The sequence below is a fragment of the Hermetia illucens genome, chromosome 7, assembly GCF_905115235.1.
Source record: "Hermetia illucens chromosome 7, iHerIll2.2.curated.20191125, whole genome shotgun sequence".
Classification (NCBI taxonomy): domain Eukaryota; kingdom Metazoa; phylum Arthropoda; class Insecta; order Diptera; family Stratiomyidae; genus Hermetia; species Hermetia illucens.
In genome coordinates this window covers 13,787,119-13,810,031 of record NC_051855.1, presented here as the reverse complement: position 1 = coordinate 13,810,031, position 22,913 = coordinate 13,787,119, and the positions used below count along the sequence as shown (strand labels likewise).

At 36.5% G+C, this 22,913-nt stretch overlaps 1 protein-coding gene across 11 annotated transcripts; it reads right to left on the bottom strand.

Annotated features, from left to right (window-relative positions):
- Positions 1 to 980: 980 nt before the first annotated feature.
- LOC119660735 (probable cation-transporting ATPase 13A3) lies at positions 981 to 21,443 on the bottom strand. 11 transcript variants are annotated; one of them, XM_038069411.1, is made up of 13 exons: positions 13,971 to 14,442; positions 13,718 to 13,910; positions 13,245 to 13,666; positions 12,794 to 13,118; positions 8,043 to 10,953; positions 5,661 to 5,949; positions 5,457 to 5,572; positions 4,974 to 5,335; positions 4,717 to 4,915; positions 4,347 to 4,651; positions 4,080 to 4,280; positions 3,727 to 4,015; positions 981 to 3,668 (listed from the first exon to the last, which is right to left on the bottom strand). In XM_038069411.1, exons 5-13 carry the CDS (start codon positions 8,353 to 8,355, stop codon positions 1,168 to 1,170), a joined length of 4,575 nt encoding a protein of 1,524 aa, XP_037925339.1. In that variant the 5' UTR covers positions 8,356 to 10,953; positions 12,794 to 13,118; positions 13,245 to 13,666; positions 13,718 to 13,910; positions 13,971 to 14,442; the 3' UTR covers positions 981 to 1,167. The 11 variants fall into 11 exon arrangements, with proteins under 11 accessions (XP_037925339.1, XP_037925335.1, XP_037925336.1 ...); XM_038069407.1 differs by having other exon boundaries at positions 13,245 to 13,910; XM_038069408.1 differs by having other exon boundaries at positions 12,840 to 13,118; positions 13,245 to 13,910.
- Between the last annotated feature and the right edge of the window lie 1,470 nt (positions 21,444 to 22,913).

Sequence of the window (22,913 nt, the reverse complement as noted above, 5' to 3'; positions counted from 1 at the left end):
AAAAAAGTCCAAGAAGAATGTGAGGAAGGAGCCTTTCGCAAATCAGCCAGTTCGCAAACAACGTGGACGCTCAAAAAAAGTTGTCTGCGACATATCTGATGATGACTAAAGCATTGCTCCCGCCTCTGTTACGATTTGCCCCGGTATAGGGGTAATTCTTGAGCTGCCGAGGTTTTAAACTCCACCTTGTATATCAAATTGGCGACGAGGTAAAACTCGTTACTGTCCTCATTTGATGATTGGCATTTCTTCCTTCGCTTTTGTGACTCTAATTCCCTAAAATAGGAAGACATTCCAGGCACACTAGACAATACTTTTCACGTGCCGAGCTATCTCTTACGGATATTGAGAGACTATCCGAGGAATGGCTCCCTGCTCTATGAAACGCTAGAGGGTCAGTCAGTCATGTCGGGGATAGCGCAGGGATTCATTCTAGGGCCGGACCTGTGGAACGCTATCAATGATGATATTCTACTTAAACTCGACGCGCCAGATGAGTCGGCCTTGGTCGGTTATGCAGATAATGTTGAGACGCTTGTTGCTGGACGCATTGTCGAACAAGCGCAGAGCAGACTTGGCATATTGATGCGACGGGTAAGCGGGTGGATGACTGCTCATGATTTCAACCTTGCACTGGAAAAACCGAAGTAGTCATTCTGACTAAAACGATAATTCCGACATTGCGTCCTATATCGTTCGGCGAGTCGAGAAATCGAGTCAAAAGCGAAGATGAAGGTTTGTTGAGCAAATCAAAGCAACAGCGAACAATGCTGCAGCTGGAGTTTCGGCGTTAAGTAGGTTAATGGCAAATATCGGGGGTCCTACGTCTAGCAGGCGATGTCTCCTTGTGGAAGGTGGGATGGGATACGTCAGCGACTCTATTTAAGCACATGGGATTTCTCTAAAGACAACATTGTCGAAGAGATGCTGAAGAGTGCTGATATTACAAGCTACCCATATTGGAATGACAAATCTGTATATTTATAAATTTATCACTTTATTTTTTCTATACAACTGATATCAAAACTTTTGTAGTTAAAGGTAGCACACATTTTTTGCCTGCAAAAAATTCATCGACTAGTCATTAACAAAATTATTATTCATTATTAGCACTGATTATGGACAACATAATCAATTTTGATACCGTAGAAATTTTCTAAGTAACTTTCAGCTGGTTGTTGTCATCATTATTTGATCCTTACGTTTAAGACTACTGTTGGAATTGTTACTTTTATTACCTATGTATCTATTTTCCATACTGTTTTCAGGATTTTTTATACAATTTTCCATTTGGATAGAAGTACTAGTTGCTGATTTTTGGTCTGTTGAATTGTCATCAATGAATGTGAATTCTTTCAATTTTAATGTACTGGGCTTTTTCATTGGGGTAGATTGCCTCGTAGTGCCGTTAACGCATGCATGGTCTACTGAAGATGCATTGCTTATGAAAGGATGTGATGTTGGCAATCCAGAATGTACTGGGGACGCAAATTCCACTTGAAGCTCGGGCTCGGGCTCTCTCCGATTATGCATTGACGCCTCAATTGAAGATGGTATAGTCGAAGTCTTTAGTGGCAATTCAACAGTTAATTCCTTGGGAGGATGTGTCTCTTCATATTGCTCCATGTCTGAGTCTGATTCAATTGCAGAAAGACTGTGCTCATCTGCATTGCTAGTTTGGAGTTTGGGGTCGAAGAAACGGTTCAAAATACTGTTCTCTCTTTCAGATTCTAAATTCTCGGCATTGTGCTCTTCGGCTCCAATCTCGGCATAGGATACTGGCGAACAATCTTCAGTCATATTCATAGTATTGGCCTCATCTTGATAGTTAGACAGCGGAGGCCAGCTATATTGATTGTTCAATTCACGCTCGATTGCCAGGTACTTCTTCTGTGATTTAGCTACGTTATGGAATCGATACCTCATTTTTTTGAAGAGCAAATATTCAACTATGACCTCCTCAATAATTAATGATATCACGAAATTGAGCACACCATAAAGTATTAAGTAGAATCTGAACCAATAGTCGCCCGGTGGTAAAATCAGCTCCATAAAATTAGCCAAAAAGGCAGGAGGTATCATTGCCATGTAGATAACTATAGCCAGGTTTATAAGAATTGCTGATATAAACCAATAATTAGATAGTATCGACTTTCGATAAGGTTTCCCTTTGGAGAAAATGAACGCCAGGATAATGTATTGAAAGCCGGACACAATGAAAATGGTATAATTTTCATGGCAACCGAGTTTTTCGTCTGCGGCTGCACTAAAGTTGAATGGGACGAACCAGGGTTGTTGCTGTACATGGTACCACGAGGCCACTTGGAATGCCATTGACACGAGAATATGTAGGAGGAGCGATGCAATCGGACTTACAGAAACCAATGAATTCAACGGGGTTTCCGCAACCAGCGGTCCATCGTAGGCTCCCGTTCGTCCAAAGAAGAATGCAAACACCGATATGAGACATAAATCTATATAAAGGAACTGAATGTCAGTGAGGTTCGAATCGATGGAGTATAGCATTAGCACTGATATGAACTGTACGAGAGAATAAGCAGCCATGTATTTGAAAATTCCAAAACAGGTCACCAATGCCGCACGTCCTTCTTTGATCACGGTCGGCACACAAGCGATTGTATGATTTCGCGATGTAAAGGGAGATGCTACTGAACTTTCAGCTTCCGAAAGTGATATTCCCGTGTGAGCTGCTTTCAGAGCACCACAGTCGTTCGCGCCATCTCCACACATTGCTACGTAGTATCCTAGAGTTTGATATTCTTGAATCAATTCTTGCTTTTGATCTGGCGACATGCGAGCGAAAATTGTTCCTCTTGTAACTATTTTCGACACCAGCTCAGGGAAATGATCACATAAGACTGACCAAGTTTTCCCAGCAATGGCAAATCGATAGTTATTCAAATAAGGAATTTCATCCTGGGTCAAAGTCACCACACAATCTCGGTGTGTCCAGGTGTCTGTTGTTTCTAAACTAGCAATACTGTTACTGTTCGTCATCAGGGAATAAACATCCCCATTTGTGCCGTAATTCGGAGAGGAAATACTAGGATTGGCAGCTGATAGTGTGTAGTAGATTTCATAATCATTGGCTTTGCTGGGATGCGATCGTGCATTTACGGTTATGATACTTTGTTTTTTCGTTACTATTCCACAATCTTTTGCCACACTTATGGCTGTTAAGATATTATCACCTGTTATCATCACTGTTCTTATATTGGCTGCTGTTAATGTTGCGATGACATTCGTCGTATCAGGCTTTAAACGATTTTCCAGGATCACGAACCCTTGGAATTCTAAATCGCTCTCGACTTTGTCACGAGCAATGCGATGTACTTTTGTATAGGTGATCTTACGATCAAGTGGCTTATATGCAATAGCGATGATTCTGTAGCCTTGCTGGGCATAATGATTTAGATGATTCAAATAATCCAGTGGAATAGATTCGGGGCGACAAAGTGTTTGAATCATTTCAGGTGATCCTTTACAGTAGACATTGAAATGATCATCACCGATACGTCTAGTAATGACGGACATCCTTTGTAAATTGCTTGCGAACGAAAATTCGCGCACAACTCCAATATCATTTGAAATGAGGATCTGATCCACAGAATCATTTAAATTTAAAGACCGGTCACTATCGCTCTTACCTGTGTAATGGGAAAAATATTTGTATATAGTGCAAGCTTTGAGTCAGTACGAGTTTACCTAGTTTTGGCGGTTTAAGTACAGTTGGTGTCAGCAAGTCATATTTATTATTTTCGGCTATATTTGCTTCCTCCAATATCCACCCCGTGGACTCGAACATTTTCAAATCCAAGGGGTCACCTTTCAATTCGCCATTCATTATTGTGATTGAATGACATGAAACCATTCCGTAAAGAAAATGATCCTCAGGTAAACGCTGAACATCCTTCAGTGGTATTTGAAATTGGTTAGTTGGTGATTTGGGAAGTACTCCCCACATATCCAGGCCATCTTCTGTTAGAGTTCCAGTCTGAGGACAAAATTGAAATTGCAATTAACATCTAAACTATAAGGATCTATGAGTACTCAAATACCTTATCAAAGCACACGCAGTTAATACTGCCAGCTATGTTTATAGATCGAGGTGCAATGCAGTAAATATTTTGTTTCTTTAACCGTTTGAGTGCGTAGAAACGGCCCACACTCATTGCCGCAGGTAGAGCAGGGGGTACAGCAATTGTGATTAAATCCAAAGCTTCAATGGCAATTTTTGTTGCTGGAATCCCTCGCATTATCTGTTAGGATGAGGGAAATGTATCTTCTGCGTCTATTTAAACGAAAATTTAATAGAGATATTTTACCTTTGTTACTAAAGTGTACAAGAAACTAATAGCTGCTATGCATGCTAGAAGCGTTATAAATTTATATGAATCTCTTTCGAACTTGTAGTCCACGGGTGGTGGATAAAGTATCGATCTGATGAGACCCCCCTTGGCAGTTATGTTGCCGGTATTAATCACAACTGCTAAAACTTTTTCTGTTCCAATATATCTCGTTTGAATAACTTTCGTCCCGCAGAAAAGGGTGTGTCTACTGTGTTCTTTCGCGTCAAACATCAGACCTTGTTTCAGAGGTAATGGCGTTTTTGTGACTGGCACACTTTCACCTGTTGTAAGACGAATACAATAGAAGAAAAATCGTTTTTTTTTTAAATGATCTTCCTAGAAATACCTGTCAATATTGCTTCATCTAAAATGCAGTTTCCAGAAAGCAATACTGCATCACACTGCATAGTACACCCATTTGCTGGGATTTCTATGATGTCTCCTGGTACCAGGAAGTGCGTTTCCATCTGTTCAACACTCCCATCATCATGAATCACAAACGCAAAGTCACTGTTTACGACTGTATCACGAAGGGCATTTTGATTCTGGAAATTGCCAGGATGTTCTACTGAAATTTTTGTTAATACAAAGGAATCCTCTTACCTTTCTTGTTTGGATAATCGACATAGTTATGCCAAATATCGACATTATGACGATGACAACAGCGTAATAGTAGTAACTATAGCACATCCATAGTATAACGGAAAATACTTGAAAAACATAGTATGGATTCAATACTTCGAGGAATAGTAGTGTTGGAATATTTTTGAATGGAATTGTTATTTCATTGGGTCCATAAACTAGACGTCTCGCATATTCCTCACTGCATGACAGACCCTTTCGTTGATGAAGATATCGTGCAGGTACGTTCATATCAAGTCCTTTAAGTTTATGGAACGTTTGAGTTTGTTCATCCCAAATATAACGCAATTGCTTGCAACGGAATAGACGAACTGATTCAAAATCTGGAAAAAAAAGACAAGTTCTCAAGACAGCCTCAAAATTTAAAGTTAGAGAACAAGAACAGCATTGTGCGGAGATGGCAGAACATCCTTGCCATCTGTATCTGAATCTGCTTTTACTTACGCTTGAAATGCCCTGACGAAAAGTGTACCGAAAGATGAAAGCGTTGAGCCATCTTATCCTCTGGTTTTGCCCGTGGAAAATAGCTTTCCCATTTTTTCTTATCCTCACGGAGATTGCTGTAATTTTCATTGAGAAGTTATTCACATGCGCAATTTCACTACCATATTTTTAGGATTAGGATATCTCACATTCATCGCATCGTACCTTAGAACGGCATCATTAATTGTAATTACATCTTTAATATAATAGCTTGTATGCGCTCTGTTGTAATTTTCCTCGATGAGAATTTTCTCTGCTACGTCCAGAGGACACAATTGATAGGTAGCGAATAGAAGCCAGCGTTGTTTCCAGTGTAGTATCAAACGTAGTAAACCACAAGTCAGTATAATGCACAACCAGCAGCATGTGGAACGTATTAAAGATCTTCGGTAACCGCTAATTGTTAGTTCATCATGTTCACCTTGGTTAATGATGCTGACACATGTACGTGTATCTGTGGATTAAAAGTAGGGAAATAGGAATGAGAACTGGCGTATAATCAACATTATTTCGAGCGTCTTGACAAGCACTAGCAGACGGTTCAATTAATGTTATTCAGATATTAAGTCAACCAATTAAAAAGTTCGGCAGTTACTGTAATACAAAAAGAGAACACACAATTTCGATGGGTGCCGGATTTTACCTAATACTACCACTAAGTGCCAAGCATTTAGGATCGGACGGTCCTACCTACTTAAAAGATAAAGGGGCGCTGGGGATGGTGGTAGGTTAATGGGAGAATCCGTCGAGAACGCCCCGCAACGTCGAGCACATACGCCAATGCTGCATGATGTGAACCAGACTCTGTGAGCGTCCCAGGACATAAAGAGAAGCCGTATGTGATTTTTTTCCGGTAACTTCCGCATGATCTCAAGATATCCTTTATGTGATTCTTCAAGTCATTTTTACCTTTTAGCTCTCTTTTCGACGTGTGCCCATAAGTGTTCTATCAGATTGTAATCCGGGCTCAGATGTGGCTAAGCAAGAATTCTTTTGACTTTATAGAGAATCCATTCCTTAACGACCCTGGATGAGTGTTTCGGATCATTGTGGGGATCTAACAACACATATCAAATATCAAGCCCAATATAGCAACCGTAGCTGGTATGTACTGGGTTGATATGTAAAATTAATATATTTTAGTGACGTTTTCTTGGTTTATATGCGGTAATCCTGATCCTTTAGATGCCATAACACCCCACATCATAATGTCACCGCTGCGTTTAGCTGCTGGCTCAATATTGCAAACTTCTAAGGCAGTGACCATTCAAATTTTGTAATTTTTTTTATGATTGATTTTGGTTGAAAATACATTTGAAAATATGTGGTAAGAATATGAAACTCATATTCGATTTTGAAAATGAGTAGCCAGTGTATATAGCGCGGCGGGCCAACCCGTATTTCGAGCCTCTTATTTCTTGTATCGTGCCTTTCTCTTCAAAACGTCTGCTTTAGATGGGTATATTGCACATTCTTGTTCTGTAAGCATGTTGTATAAATAGAAGGGAGCATTGGATTCACCGGTTATGATTCAGCTTTTGTACTGAGAATTTTATGCTGATTAAAACCTCAGTTTTTGTTTTTCTTAAAATCCCAGAAATCAACTACGCCGTCAAATTTTAACTTTTTATTAAAAGAATAGTAGCAAACGAATAGAACCCTGGAAAATTTCATAAGCCCCTTTTTTAAGTCTAAACATTATGATAATATATATGCAAAATTTCATCAAAATATCGGTATTTTTTCTCAAAAAATAAACCGTTTGAAAAAAGTAAAATAATCAAAATTTGAATCCGTCACGTCCCCTTAATGGATATTCTGTTATCAATGGTGATATTAACTAGAAAAGACGAATTTTTGAGTTACGACACTTTTTCCCAAGGTTGCGATATGGTTTTCGAGATATTTGACTTCAAAGTGTACTGCAATAACTGCCCAACTTTTTAATTGGTTGATTGTATGTATGTATTGCATATGGGGAAGCTTATTCAAGAAAACCCTTATATTAAAAAGCTTTATGAAAACTGTAAAAACAGAAATTGGCTCTGTGTGCGTGCCCATCTTGTAAAATGGCCTTGATCTTTTTTTTATTCAGCATTAGTTGGTTTTTTTAAATTGAGTTATTGCTTGGAGGACAAAAAAATAATTCGATGAACTCATACACGCGTTATGAATAAATCTATTGGCAAAAAAACAATCTGATCCAATTATCTAACTGAATTCAATTTAATCGAATGTATAGAACTTATTTGACAATGAACGACCGACAGTAGACGTTCTAATTATTAATTGATTGGAGTAAATGAACGAAAATTAGAAAAAATGCTGTTTGTTTCCCTTACGACATGGTTACTAGAATGCTCAACATTTGTTTTCTTCAAAAATTGGCTCGATTATTTTTAATTAGTTTTGAAAATGAAGCAAGTGCTTTTAAGGAAGGAAACTAATTAGAAGATTGACATTTTTTTTAAAAATAACTTGCATCACTTCGAAAATCATTCTCTTATTTAATATATTTGAAATGAATATAGTCACACAACTATTTACCTTTCGGTAGCAATTCAGAATCAACACTATTTCCGACACCAATGCCATAACCGCGTCGATCATCCTTATCGTCAATATCTCCAGCATCATCAACCCTACTACTAAAACTCCCTCTTAATCTACCGAAGAATGAATTAAAGGACTGGCCAAAATCTACACATTGTGCCGTGATATTACGAAAAAATCTTGTTCTGTTAACCTGAACATTTGAAAGACCATTAATAATTGTATTATCATTAATTGCGGTACCATCATAAATATTGCTTTCATGCTGTTGTGGCGGAAAGTCAACTGAAGTCGGAGCTCTTTGCATTGTTTACGCGTTTGCGTCTTTAGTCTATTTTACTAGAATAATATACAGCTAAAAGGGGAGGACTCTCAGTAAATCTATATATATATATAACATATACTTTTTATGTAGGAGATAATTGTCTATAGTATAAATATTACGCAAGTCTAGCAAATTCACGATATTATTTTTTCTATGTTTAATTAACTTAAGCTATAATTATTATCACGACAATTAGTTATTTTTATAGAATTGGGTTTAGGCTTCCGTTGGGTTAATAAACGACTTAAACGCTTGCTAAAATAACTAAGTTCTATTTCTTAATTCTTCAACAAGGGGCACAAAAATGAGACGATGCTACTTATTTGTACAATACTTGAATTTTTTTAATTTTTACTTTTCTCTTATTGAATAGTTTATGTACATATATTTTACTATTTTTATTTTGGTTTAAAATTTTATAAACGAGAATTGAATATCATTTTTGAAAAAAAAACATCAGCTAATTTATTTTGCTTCTATATTTCCTATTGTACATAAAAATATGCTAGTTTTCCGAGAATATTGGTTTATAAACAAAAAAACACTTTTTTACGATGAATTCTATCAAATGGTTCTTATGAAGAGTTGAAAAAAAAAGAAATAATTTCAGCAAATTTTGACAATCGTCTTGTGCCTGTGTTCAGTGATATTTTTTGAGAACTGTGACAAATTAGGTTAAACTAAAGTTAATTCAGTGTTTTTTGCTTTTTAAGCCACTTCTCGGAAACTGCACATTTCTCACAATCAGGAGTGAGGGAGGGGAAAGAAGTGTATCGGAGATAAAGACTTGGCCTTCTAACCTGAAGGTCTCTGAAGGAAAGACTTTACCTGGAGGACTAGAATAATAGCAGAATTGCAGTTAGGGTGTCACCTATGCTTTATTGCAAAGACTAGTATTGTTAAATAGATAAATCATTCACAAACATATGCCGCTATATTATTTATTAGAATTAATGAATATCGCTGGTTTTCACTGGTTTCGTATTTAAATTGTACTGTCCTGAAGCTTCGAGTACTTTGCCCAAATTTAAGTAGTTGCGCATTGACAAGTAATAAATATTAATTTCAAAAATCTAAACGGAATCGAGGAAGCTCAACAAAAAGATAAAAATTAAGTGGAATTCAAATTTTCGATGATATTACTGGAAATAAAAGATTCTGTTGATTCAGCCCTTTGGCAAGCAGCTCTATACTATATGAAATTGAAATTCTCCTGAACTGGAAACTTTCCTCTTTCCTTCGAATTTTGATACGACAGAAATATCTTTCACTGCTATTCTTGATATCAAACTTCCTTTGGAAGAACGCGAAAAACAAAACAACATAACAAATATGCTAACTAACAATCGCCCTGGAATTTGACTGTAGCTGTTGTCAGTCCATTGGCTTAAATCGTATTTGAAAAAGTGCAAAGTTTACTTTAGTCCTGCCAAATTCTGAAATTTGGTCGGAGACTTCGTTGTTATTATCAAATAACAAGTGTCAGTCTCCAGGATCTGGTTTAACTCTCCATTCCACTAATGGCATATACGAGCTGATTTTGTTCACCTGCATAGTAGAAAGATGAGCAAAAGAAGTAGAAAAGGAAAGCAGCAATAATGATGATATCCGGGAATAAATTTTGAGTTCGATGTTGTCTTTAGCCGAATCAACGTTAAATCTAGATTTTCTAGTTGGATGCTGAATTAACAGTGGTTGCTGTAGGCTTGATAAAATTATAATTGATTGGATAATAATCAGTAAATCGACCAGATGATCGTTAGATTTGGCAGGCACGTTACTAGGATTAAGAGGGTGTTTTAGCAGGCTGTTTCTGATGCTGTAAATGATATGTGGATTCGGATTGACGCTCCAACGATTGGAGTCTTCTCCACCTCTGACTGTAAATTCAGATTTAGTGTGGTTCGATGCTGAGTAGTAAATTTTTTTCCCTTGAAGTCGGTAATTGTCGAATTGTTGAAAATTATATGATCTTTTAACTGCTAGTTGTGTATCTGAGAACATTACGTGCGTGATAGGACCCCTAAATTTTTGTATCTTTTTTTTGTCCGTTCAGCTTCCCGCCTTTAATTTTTGCTTTTTTTCGCAAATTTATTTAGTTTTATTCTCAAACGGTAGGCACACAATAGAGATACAAATTTTTCAAACTTTGAGAATATTTTTTTAATGTCCTGTTCCGGTAACTTTATCTTTTTTCACACTTTGGTTGATACTGAGCTGATTTAAATGTACTATTTGTTTCCAAGCTTATTATACGGCACTGGGTCAATTATATTGCAGACAACACTTTACATATTATGACAGCGTACAAATCAGATCATTAATGATGATTTAACAATTACTTCACATTTGGGACTTCTAAGGTCACGATATAACGCGTACTTCCGTAAAATACTCATGATTAGAAAGTTCCAATAACAATTTGTCCAAAATATAGGCGGGAACATTCAAACTTCTCGCATAACGTTCTTGAGTATTGACTTGTGTACCGTGTGCATTTATATTTAATAACAACTATTTTGATGATGATTTACACTTAATAAACAATTATAGACGATTTTTTGTTGTTTGGATATTGCACTGGAATGATAGTCACAAATGCGACGTTAAATGAAGTAAGAAGCAATAAAAGAAAATAATAAGTCTCAATGAAATCCATCCCTATGTTGTTTTTATAAATATGTTTAAAAACATATGTGACCGCCTGGGAAGAAAGGGACCTTTCATACTTTTAGAGAAAAACGCGATTAAAGTCGGGTAATACTTGTTACACGACATACATTGTAAAAATTTTCGAGTCAGGAAATCGCCGTCAGCCTACGCTAGACTAAAAATTACTTTGGAAGACGCATATCGGAAACACAATTACTTACTAGAAACTCAAAATTCTACCTTTATCTAAATATCTACATTACATTTACTTCATTCTGATAAAAAGCTTTGTGCCGCTAATCAAATTTCCCGCACTGTATTACACGATGGCTGATAATAGGGTGCTGATCAACTAAAACTGTCTATAGGAATAATAAATATGCTTGTCTACCTCATTCATGGAAAATGCTGATTGGTAGTGGATCAGATGAGGAAGTTTCTTCTATAAAGTGAGGGTTATGCTTGAATGAAGTATGTGGATACATTCAAGTGTTATCGCTTCTATCTCATTCTGATAAGTCGCATCTACAGATTAAAAGATTATCAGAGAATAAACACCTGTTTGTTCCCTGAGCATCTAGTTGCTATTTGCTACTCGTGATTACGAGAGGTGATCCACCCAGCTGGTTGGTTTGAGCATTTTTTAATATATACATGATAATTATAAAATGATTCTGAAGAATTCATTAGTAGTTTGCTTGTCAAATTCCAGAAATCAAGGAAATTTGAGCAGTAGATACTGTATATGATATGTTTAGATATTATCACATAAAGCTTCCGTTCTGATAAGCAATGAGAAAAAAAACGGGAGGATAGAGCGAAATATAAGTTTGTCTTATTCTGGTTGAATTCTTCCATTGCAATAATATCTATTGGGCCGATAAGCGAAGGAGACTCTGAGGACCTTCAGGCAATAAGATAAATTGAAAGTAATCCATGTTATTTTGATATATTTTCGTCAACTCCGATCCCTTTTTCCTTAGAAGTGGATTTATGCGCCACGGAGGATATTTTTGAAATATTTAATTTTTAGAAGGGATGAAGGACTAAATGTCAAATAACTAGAGACGGTATCATTTACGAATTCAGTAAGGATGCTCAAATTTGCCAAATATACACACGCTAGCATAGCATATTTCGTCTCCATTTGGGCCCTCGGGATAAAATTTATGTGTGAGATAGTTTCCTAAATTCTATCTTTGTTCGATTGAAGTCACTAGACACTTTCAAGGACTAGTTCAGTAGGTTGCATAAAGTAAAAAAAAATGGTCCACAATGGGATTCCCACTTTGAAATCATTGGATGTTTTCGGCTGCATGAGGTTCATATGGTTCGATTAAGTGTTTGATTATTTGAATGAATTTGATGAATCTTTATATGTAGTACGTCGATTGAATTGTGAAAACAAACCTAGAAGATATTTGTAGTTGAAATGAGTCATAGAATCAAAGAAAGTAGTTTTGTTAAGGCAGATTTGTCATAAATTCCATGAATGAATTTTTGCAAAATTTCATGAAATAGCCAATGAGTTGCCCAGAATAGTGGATAACCGGCTCGATATGACATAAACCCTCTGCAATTTCTCTGGAATTTACTGAATGATAGGTTTTCATTGAGTCCTTATTATTTTCTGTCGCTTTTCATTAAAGACCACAGGATATAATTCAATCAAAAAACTTTTAACAGTCAAATTATTCAACGATAATTGATTCATCTCGTCAACTTTAACTCTCATAAATATAATTGGCGTTTTATTACTAAGTTTTACCATGAGAAATGACATTATAAACTATTGTTACACTTCACTTTTATACCATGTGTTTAGGCTCAATTGAAAAAGAAAACGATGATTGGCGGGCAATCGGACTATGAATTCTGCAATTATTCTTAGGGAATTGTTGGCTTAACTTTGCTAGTATTAACTGGAGGTTACTATACGGGTAAAACTGAGTGTTTATTACTTATAAAAGCACTGAAAATCACAAAGCACAGCACAAATATATTATGGGCACAATTCACTCCTTTATCATTATTTTGGATGTGGACAGATATTGCACTCCTTTCACGACTGCGAAGACGGGAAATACGCGATACTGCGGAAAAATGATAGATATGCATGTATGTATATATTAGTAACCAATATTATGGCCGCATGTTTGCCTTGCCGAGACAATTTTTTACTAATTCCTCTATGAAAAAGAAATTATAAACGCTCTTACATTTTTTTATTATTAACAATTTGTACGTAAGAATGTATATTTATTCAGAGAAATGTGGCTAGAATTTACATATGAACGAAGAAAACGTAATATAAATATATGAGATCTGGATTTTTTCTTTAGGTGCCAATTCCACGTATAACTTCGTAACTTCCATTCGGGACACTTTCAATCCGCCTCTCATTGAATGGAAAGAGATAGCATTAACAAGTTTAGCGCAAGATCGATTTTTACCATAGTATAAGTTGAATATCTGAAGATATGGCTAGAACAGCCGCAACGCCAGATACCCCATACAGTGTGCTTGGAAAGGACTCGGCAAATTGTATGCCAGGCGGTTCTTCATGCTATTTCAAGCAAAAAATATCAAGTAAATTTTGTTCCCCTGGTTAAACTTTTAGTTGCCACTGATATTCGAATTCCTAAGAAAGGCCGCCTTTACACCATTATAATCATAATAACTCAAAAACTACGGTAGCTAGAGCGTTGGATCGCAAGTAAATGCGAATACTCGTCTGTAAGCTGGGTAGAATTAACAGGTTTCCAAACGAACAAATTATGTTTTTCTCTTCCAAAATATTGCTGTTTAGCCCAATTTTCCTCGAATGTTAACATGCTGTTAACAGAATTTTCATCTTAATTACAAAAGTACTCGCAGTGACAGACCTAGAAATATAAATCATTAAAGTGAAAAAGACTCTATTCCGCATAGCAGATTTGCATCACCCTGTATACCGATTACTGAACGAACGTGCATACACACTTACATCCTAAGAAAAGAGACTATGAACTAATGATAGTAACCGTGTTCTGTTTAACACTCGCGATGCCCCCCAGGTTCCCAGTGTCATCTCATGTAGTGAACCCGACTAGCCTCGGGTGTTAATCGTGACGCTACTCTTTTCCAACGAACTTGGCTCGCGTCGACTCATGTCTGCTGATGAGTCACCGTGTTGTTGTTGTCAACTGACATTTCTCTTGTCAGTGGAAAATATGTTGAACGATAATTCGTCGCTATATGGTTCTGGAAAAGACGAAACTATAAAAGTGATTGTAATTTCAAGGAATCTTATCTCGAAATTTCCTGCTGCAATTAACTGAGTTCGCCAAAAACAATCCGAAGACGCCATGACAGTTAACCGCCGCAACGCCGTTAGACCTATTCCACTTTGGATATAACTCTAAAAGCACTCAACGAGGTCGCGAGGATAGCCACTGCGAGCGCCATATAGCGGCCGAATAATGAGGTAATGTCGTTGGCGGCAAGTTTGAAAAGTCGTAAAGCTTAATCCATATTTGAATATTTGGCCGGTTGAATATTGAGCGCCACGTGCTTAAAGCGATACAAAATAGTGCTGGGATTTCTGGCAAGTAACATTTCATTTTCACATCGTTGTGATTACATTTGACGTCATTCGGATTTAAACGGGACTTTTGCTTTTCTGCAATTAAATAAGACCTGCCACTGAAAGCAAAAATACTCCAACCTTCAAAGCCAACCACGTCTAATTTGCTAAAATTAAAACTTAGCTGCCAGAAACGAAAACGGTCAACAAACTGTCCTCGTCTCTCCCAGAAGGACATAGCGCCGAATTTTCATTCAACACCTTTTTTCACTGGCAACAGAACTGCCAAACTGACACTTCGACCACGTTGTCCCACCAACAGAGATGGGTCGAGGCTGGTATACACAGCCTAGACAAGGTAATATCAATACGAAACGTCAACGTCTCTGGAAGACCGATAGAGCAATAGATTTCCTCTCCTCTACTTATTTAATAAAATTTGGAAAAACCTCTAACCACCTCTGAAAGAACATAAAAACTCTACCGGTTCCCAAGAAAGACAAAGATCCCTCGGACATAGTAAACTATAGACTTATTTCTGTAATCACCGTGTTTGAAAAAATTGTAAATACTGTGGTAAACTGGCGAAACTTACATTGTTTATGGAAACTGAGGGTACTCTCTCAGAATACTGCTATGTCTACAGAAAAGGTAGATCGACCACATCGTGCATAGAGTCAGTCAGTGAGGCCGCATCTGAAGAATTGTCTCTGCTCTGAACGAAATCGTCAGTCAACTTTTTTAAGAAAAAACTATTTAATGATTTGTATATTTTCCAGATCACTCTAACGAGTTAAGTAAGCATTATTTTAAGGTTTTTTTTTTTATCCAGTCAGTATTATTATAAGGTGTCATTTAGTAATAGTACTCATCTTTTCGAATGAACAGATGGCAAACAAAAAGCTAGTAGATTTGGCACTGACCATTCTTTTGCCAAGAAACCGATCTGTGTTGCCAGGAAATTGAATTTCAGATGAGATTGATGAGTAGGTCACCCTAGAGCTGTATGACGCAGAAAAGTTAAGAAAAGCTGCAAACTTTTTGAATAGTCAAGGGGGTGGGGAACAGTATCCTATTGTTTGGAAACAGAATTTATAGGTGATTTTTAAATGTATAATTTCCTAACGTTGGAATCACTGCGGTCAAAAAGGCTACACAATTTCTAAAAAGGTAGATACATTTTTCTATTAAACCAGTTAAATTTAAATTAAAACATTAATAATATTATAAATTCGATATTGAACTTAATTGCATTGATTCTCGCAACAGCATCATTATTATGCATGTGAGTTACACATGATTGCATGGGGTTAGCAGAACGGATGAATTGAGCAGCTTGAAACAGTGTAAGCATTCTGCATGTTACATTACCTCAGTGATTTTATATAGTCGCTATAAACGTGATCTATGTTCATATGTACCCATATGTTTGCATATCACACTTTTGTAAACTGAAAGATAATGATAGCTTATTCGAAAATGAGTTCAAGTTCATTCAATTGTCTCCCACATATTATGTTATAATTTGGTACAAAGGAATTTTTAGATTATTGTGATAAGGGGATTTTATTTATTTTTATTTAATCTCAAATGGGAAAATACAGCGTGTAATTCTTCGTTGTTTTATCAGCCACTCGACAAAAATCGCTAAGTGACGGTAGGTGCTTATCATTGGAGCATGGTATATGCATAATATCTCATCTACACTGAGACTATCAACTTATCGTTGGAAAATCGACATCTTTATAATTATTATATTGTAAGCATTGTATCTTTTGTAAATAGAGTTAAAATGGCTTTTGTGTCGTCGATTAAGTTGAATGTCTCTGAATTGGCATTTTTCACATACTTATTGACAATAACTTAATGAGTATTACTTCATTGGCATAGTTATTTAATGCAATATATTATATTGAAGGATAATAGACGTTACTGCAGTAATTAGTGTATTATCCATACCCTGAACAAAATATTTTATGAGAATTCCATTCTCCACGTGTTTTTCGTATGAAATCATAGTTCGCCTTGCCCTTAGCTTTAGCTCTTGAATTTTTCTATTTATTAAAAATCATAATAGAAAATAATTTTTCATATGAAGATTAAACTTAAAAGTGAATACAAAGCGACCACATGGGGCTAATAAAAAACGTTTGGTGTATTCTAGGAGATGTGCATTTTTCGTAATATTCAGGGTGTTAGCTTGGTCTAAGTGTTTTTTGATACGTGACAGAGTTTTGAGACGTGACAGATCACCTTTTTTTCTGGTGAAATATAATAACAGGTGATAAAAGCATTTTTCAGTTATACTTTCATCACCTATTATTATATTTCACCAGAAAGAAAGGTGATCTGTCAGGTTTCAAGATAAAAGGAACGCCTAAACCGAGTTAACACCCTGAATATTACGAAAGTTGCCAAGATATTCGTTTAAAAAGTTCCAAATTGGCGCGACTGCAAATTGGTGCAGCGTTATTAGTTTGGGGGCGAAATACATCTGTGCGGATATACTTAATTAAAGTAAAGAATCTCTTACGACAGATAATTGTTCAAAATATAGGTAGGATATTTGTACCCCATGCAACTTCCCCCTATAATGATGCGAAACAACAACGGTCGAAACTATACCATCAAAGGCTTTCAATTGGGATGATTGGCGCTCATCAAACTTTTTGTTTTTTATCAGGGAATTACCAAGAGTTCCTAACTTCTGTGAAACCCCTGAATGAATATTTCAGTCGCGTTTTTAACTTGAAACTAACAACATGCCTAAAATTCCGTCATCTAAAAAAAACTCGTGCTCAATTACCTCTGGGAGTTTCCGAATGGAACTTTTAAAAGTGACTCAAATATTTTATGTATACTGTTCATGTTGCGATAAGGCATTATCTGCGGCTCAATGCTCTCGAGTCATTCAGCATATCTCTATTGCAAAACACAGAGAAAATTAACCCACAATCAAACGTTCATCACAGCTTCTTCCCCTGCTGTAACATCAAGTAGTAGGTCCCAATTTTACTTAGATTTGTGCCAAGCATTGGTTAGGGTTGATATATACATACATAAAATTAGTGACAAAAATTTTGGAAAAATGTATGGATAAAAAATTTCCCAATGAAAGTACCCCAAGAAAATCGTACTTACAAGAAGTATACAAGGAAACGCTACCCGATATTCGACATGCCATTCAAGCTGACACCATTTGGGTTTCAGTAGACGAGACTACTGACGTGGAAGGAAGATACATTGCTACTGTGATAGTTTGTAGACTAAGCTCGCAAAATCTCTCTGCGTCATATCTCCTGAATGTTGATGTATTCAAAAAATGCAACCATGACACGATTGAAAGGTTTCCCAACGATTCCAAGAATTTACCATGGCCGAATGGTATCCAGTATGGCAAGGTAATAATATTTTTGAACGATGCAGCCCTTTATATGGTAAAAACAGGTAAAGCCCTGAGAATGTTGTATCCAAAAATAATACACTTAACTTGTTTATGGGATACAACGCATTGCCGCAACTGTTAGAATGCATTATTCTGATGTTGTTTTTCCTACTGTAAGGGTTTGAGGACTTCCTCCTTTTCTCCTCTTCCTTGGCCTCGCAAAACCCTACTAGGGACATCTTGCAAATAATGGTCTGAGGATGTCAAAGATGGGAGGGAATCCCAGGGGCCGCGCCTCAATAACCATCTGAGGCAGAAGATGCAATGATCGGGACTGTGATCCGTTGTGGATCTTCCCTCTCGCGTTCTGGTTTATTTCGTTAGGACGTCGGGAATTCCTTTGTTCGTTGTCGCATTTTTAGATCTGGTGCGAACCCACGCATCGGTATCGACACGTTAATTTTGTGCTAACGACACGTAAGGTATCAAAGTGCTCAAAGGAGATCACAGTGTCGAGGGAAAAGAATGCTCTCTAGAATCCTACTACCTTGCCAAGGATGTCCAACCGGAATTATCGTTCAAGTAGGATAAACAGACAATTCATTGCAGAAAGCATTCGAAATCCGTTTTCGATAGCAAAAAGTTGTAGCTGTATCAGATGGGTGCTCACAACTTTCTATCCCTTTTAGTCGCCTACTTCAACATGCAAGGAATACTTTGAGTTCACTCTTAATGGACAAATTGAAACACCCAAAATAGTAGATAAATTTGTGTTATCTCTTATTTTGCTAAGATCAAAGGTCCCAATAAAATAAAGAGGTTATTGTTCGTTATTCAACCGGCTGTTTGTTAGTTAGATCGGCTGCTAACTTACCACGTATAGCTATTATATATCAACTACAAGTGCTGACATTGGTACTGCATATACAAACGATTTGTGAAAGTTCCTCAAATTATTGTTCATGACTTTCAACCATGACCAAGTTACAATACTGATATCACTAAATAGGACCCAGAAATACTAGACGAACCACTTAAAAAACTTATAATTTTTTGTATGAAAAGAAGAACATTGAACAAGAGGTATAATTATATATACAGGGTGGGCCAGTGTAAAGTTCCTTTTCAAAATGCTACGGCTTCATCAAAGGAAGTACACTTCCTGTATCTTCAAGATAAGTCAAATAATAGATTGGCTTGTTTATCTAGTTACTGAGACAAAAAAGTGGCTTTATTGTTGATAAAATTGATTGCAATTTGCAGATGAGGAAGGAAGCCAAGTCTACAGACGTGTAGCACTGATGAAGGAAATAAGTGGTTACCGAAATATTGGTATTTGGTATTGGCAAGGTTAATAAATATTAATAGCGGGAAGAAAAGGCAAGTGTTAATTATTTTAAATGGTATCAGGTGATAAACGAGCAGTTGGTGCTATGCATTCTTTCAATTGAGTGAAAATAGTTTGTTTTGAATATTGGAAAATGTGTAAAATGTGGTTCTGCTATTTCTCAGAGTTATCAGCATTGAAATACGTTTAAGTTAAAAACAAACCTACATCTGGTCCACTCTGTACGTGAACATATACATATCAATTCTCATTTCGACATATTTTCACATACGACTTTCAAACAAAAAAGCAAAAAAAATTAATAGACACGGTGATTCCAATGGCCAACGAGTTTGATTAAAATGTTGTAGTTTTACTTTTTTGCTATTAAGCAATGTAGTACAGTACTGAGATTAAGCAACTTTGTTGAAATTATATCAATGGAAATACAGAATGTTGTAACTGGAATTGAACAGCGTCCTATGATGAAATTTTTGCAGGGTTTTGTGTTGATTACATCAGGTCGACTACATAAGGAAATAGTAAACTATATTATGTGGGTGTCGCCCTTATAGGAAGGAATTTCACAGCGACACGAGGGAATCTTTTAAGTGCGATTACACAAATTTGAAAATTTGACTATTACTACTTTTGTAGATTATGTTATCAAATTCACAAAAATTATTAACACCGATAAGAGCACGAGGTGATATGCAGTACATGAGCCATAAATCTGCTCATTGGTACTTAATGGACGACAAATTTTTGAGATTTTCTGCTGTATGAGTTAATTTTGATCAAGGTTCATCTGAATTAGGAGGTTTGCACTCTCAAATAAAGTGAAAGCATACTACTCACCGGGATTAGTTGTGACTTCCTTCTTCTTCGATTCTTTGGCGTAATTCGAAAAGATATGTGGCATTTTCATCTCGCCGGAACTAATAGTTGAACAAATTTATTCTTCATAAAGGCACTGCTAAATACAAACACTCTAAAAGGAATCCGTTTCTTACGCCAATAAAATTTATTAGCACCGAACTAAAAAATTTTGTTATTCCAATAGACGGGAATATCCAAGTAACATCATCATATGTAACGTAAATGATGGGATACAACGTAACAGGGCAATGGTAATAAGCACGTTAAGTTAATTGACTGATAAGTTTCTGTTGAAAGAAACTTTATTAATTTGTATTACTTGTTTTTCTCCAGTGAGCTCAAGAAAGCCGGTAAAAGACTATATACTCAGTTGTTGCACCTGCTAGACCCGATAACAAACAAAACGTATGAATATAACAAGATACTTCACTTCACTACCTTCAAACTTTTCAGATTTTATCTGTTGTCCTACGTTATTTTTGTTTTTGGTGACTTTAAACCGGTCATTATTAGTAATTTACAAGTTTAAACTCTTACTGATTCACTAACAATCCAAACACATATTGTTTTCGTACGAATACTTTTGATTTGTATTCAAAGCTTACACGCAGAAAAGTATCTTTTTTTGTCTAAAAGCACATAGGAATGGCAAACGTAATTCAACCTGTCTTTATTGAAAAGTTGATTCTCGCTGATCGCGTTCAGCGTCTGCTTTTTTTTTCTTTTTAAATAAAAGTATGAAATATCAGCGAGCTTACAAAAAACGCTAAACACCATCTATTGATGTTCTTTTTGGATTCGTATCAAAATACAGTTGAGAGTGAAATAGTCAGAGTTCGTCTTTTATACCGTTTTTTCAAGCTTAAAGGACCCGGTTCAACTGGAAATTTGCACTTAAACATTGATGGTGTATAGTTCAAAATATTCAAAAACTTGTCCAAATGATATGACGAGCAACTTTCCTTGTCAACTTTTTTGATGAGATTTGCTACATTCTCATTTGATTCGGTGCAATCACAGATAGTTCAACAACTTTATCAAATTCAACTTAGCATAAGCTTAAGTCCGTCTTCGCTATTTACATCAAATACACCACTTATTCGATTTAATCGCGGACTGATTCCTAGACAAGCCGTTAGATAGCACCTGGTATATTTGATATAACAAACTTAGGCATTTCCACACTAATCAAATAATATGACAGAATAAAACTACGAAACAGTGGAACCAGTGCGATACGGATGAACACGTACAGATAACGCGAAATTGGTCTGGTTAATAGTGCTTTGTTACTATCGTCATTTACCTCTGAAGTGTTCGGTGGAGCGCTTTCTAGACATACTTTCACTTCAGTCCATGTTCGTTGAGTTATTCGATAATAACGATAAGCACAAAAATATCGACATCACTCTGAAGTCAGTTTTACTGCTTAAACTATAAAGCGTAAATGGCTAGTATATTATAACCTTATCTATACGATGGGACTCTAGATGCACAAAATTAAATTGACAGAAAACAGTACATGTCTCAAGGATAAATAAGGATAACGGCTGCAAATTGTACCTAGCCAGTACGAAATGCATCAATAGCTGATTCCAATTAATATTAAACCAACCCTATGCAAGTATAACTGCCATAATTTTGAACGAAATAAGTTTAAAAGCCAAACTTTTTTCGTCGCTTCTCAATTTTCCTATTTTATTTACATTTAACGATGGTTCCAATTATGATTTAGTTATATAATACAAATATTGAAGGATGTGGATAATATAGCTGACTCCGAAAAGCTTCACTCTATATTCTGTTACATAAATTCAAAAAATTAGGTAATAATCATACTTACAGTATTTAAATGTAATTCATAGAGCTTTACTGTTCAAATGATAATTTAAAAAGCTGTTGTAGCTTTCGAATTAACTAATCCATTAGAAAGTTCAATTCGAAATAACGTCGTCGTTGTGGACAAAGCCTTCGGAAATTGGAGAAAAGAAACTTCTTCAAATGCGAAATTACCCGCAACCCCAATCTCTCAAAAGCTCGATGTAACGCTGAAGGAAGCTAGTGTTGTATTCCCGTCCATTGGGCGACTCTGAATGCCAAATCCTGCGCTTCCGAGAATCAGATGTCAACCGAAAATCCACAAAGAGAGGGACGAGATACGATAAATCATTGCCGATTTGATCTCACTGACGTATAACATCGCCAACTGGTTAATCAATGAGTGCCAGGCCCTTGACGACGAGCAAGTATTCAGTGGGCTAACTCTCATGAATTAATCCAGAAGCTGCAACGCATTATTCAACGTGGAGGCATTATTTCCCAATAAGCCAGTGAAAAAGTCAATTTTGGACTCAAAAGATGGAACGAAATACCGAACGGAATGCTTGAAGGCCAGAAGGCGAAGAAACACGCCGGAATATGAACAACAGTACCTCGAGTACCGCGTAAAAAGTTACAATAGGCCATTACTAAGAGTAAAAATGATTGTTTCAAGGGACTCTGTAATGAGACAGATTCTGACCCTTGGTGAGGTGCGTACAAGTCGGTTATGTAAAAGCTCTCCTTCTATTATGTGTCGCAGATTGCTACGGGATCGCGTTTCAACACTGTTTCCCCAACATACGGAAACTACATTTCCTACGATCTCATTAAGTGTCGAAGGTATCCCTCCAGTAACCGCAGACGAAATTCTTCGCAACGGACGATACAGAACCGTTTTCCTTCTCCTCCGC

Bases quoted from the DNA above. Each gene is read 5' to 3' on its own strand.
- LOC119660735 (XM_038069407.1), bottom strand. From the start codon at position 8,355: ATGCAAAGAGCTCCGACTTCAGTTGACTTTCCGCCACAACAGCATGAA. The intron at 5,950-8,042 runs GTAAATAGTTGT...TTTAATCCACAG, and splicing joins TTCTGAATTGCTACCGAAAG to ATACACGTACATGTGTCAGC. The intron at 3,669-3,726 runs GTAAACTCGTAC...CCCATTACACAG, and splicing joins ACTTAAACCGCCAAAACTAG to GTAAGAGCGATAGTGACCGG.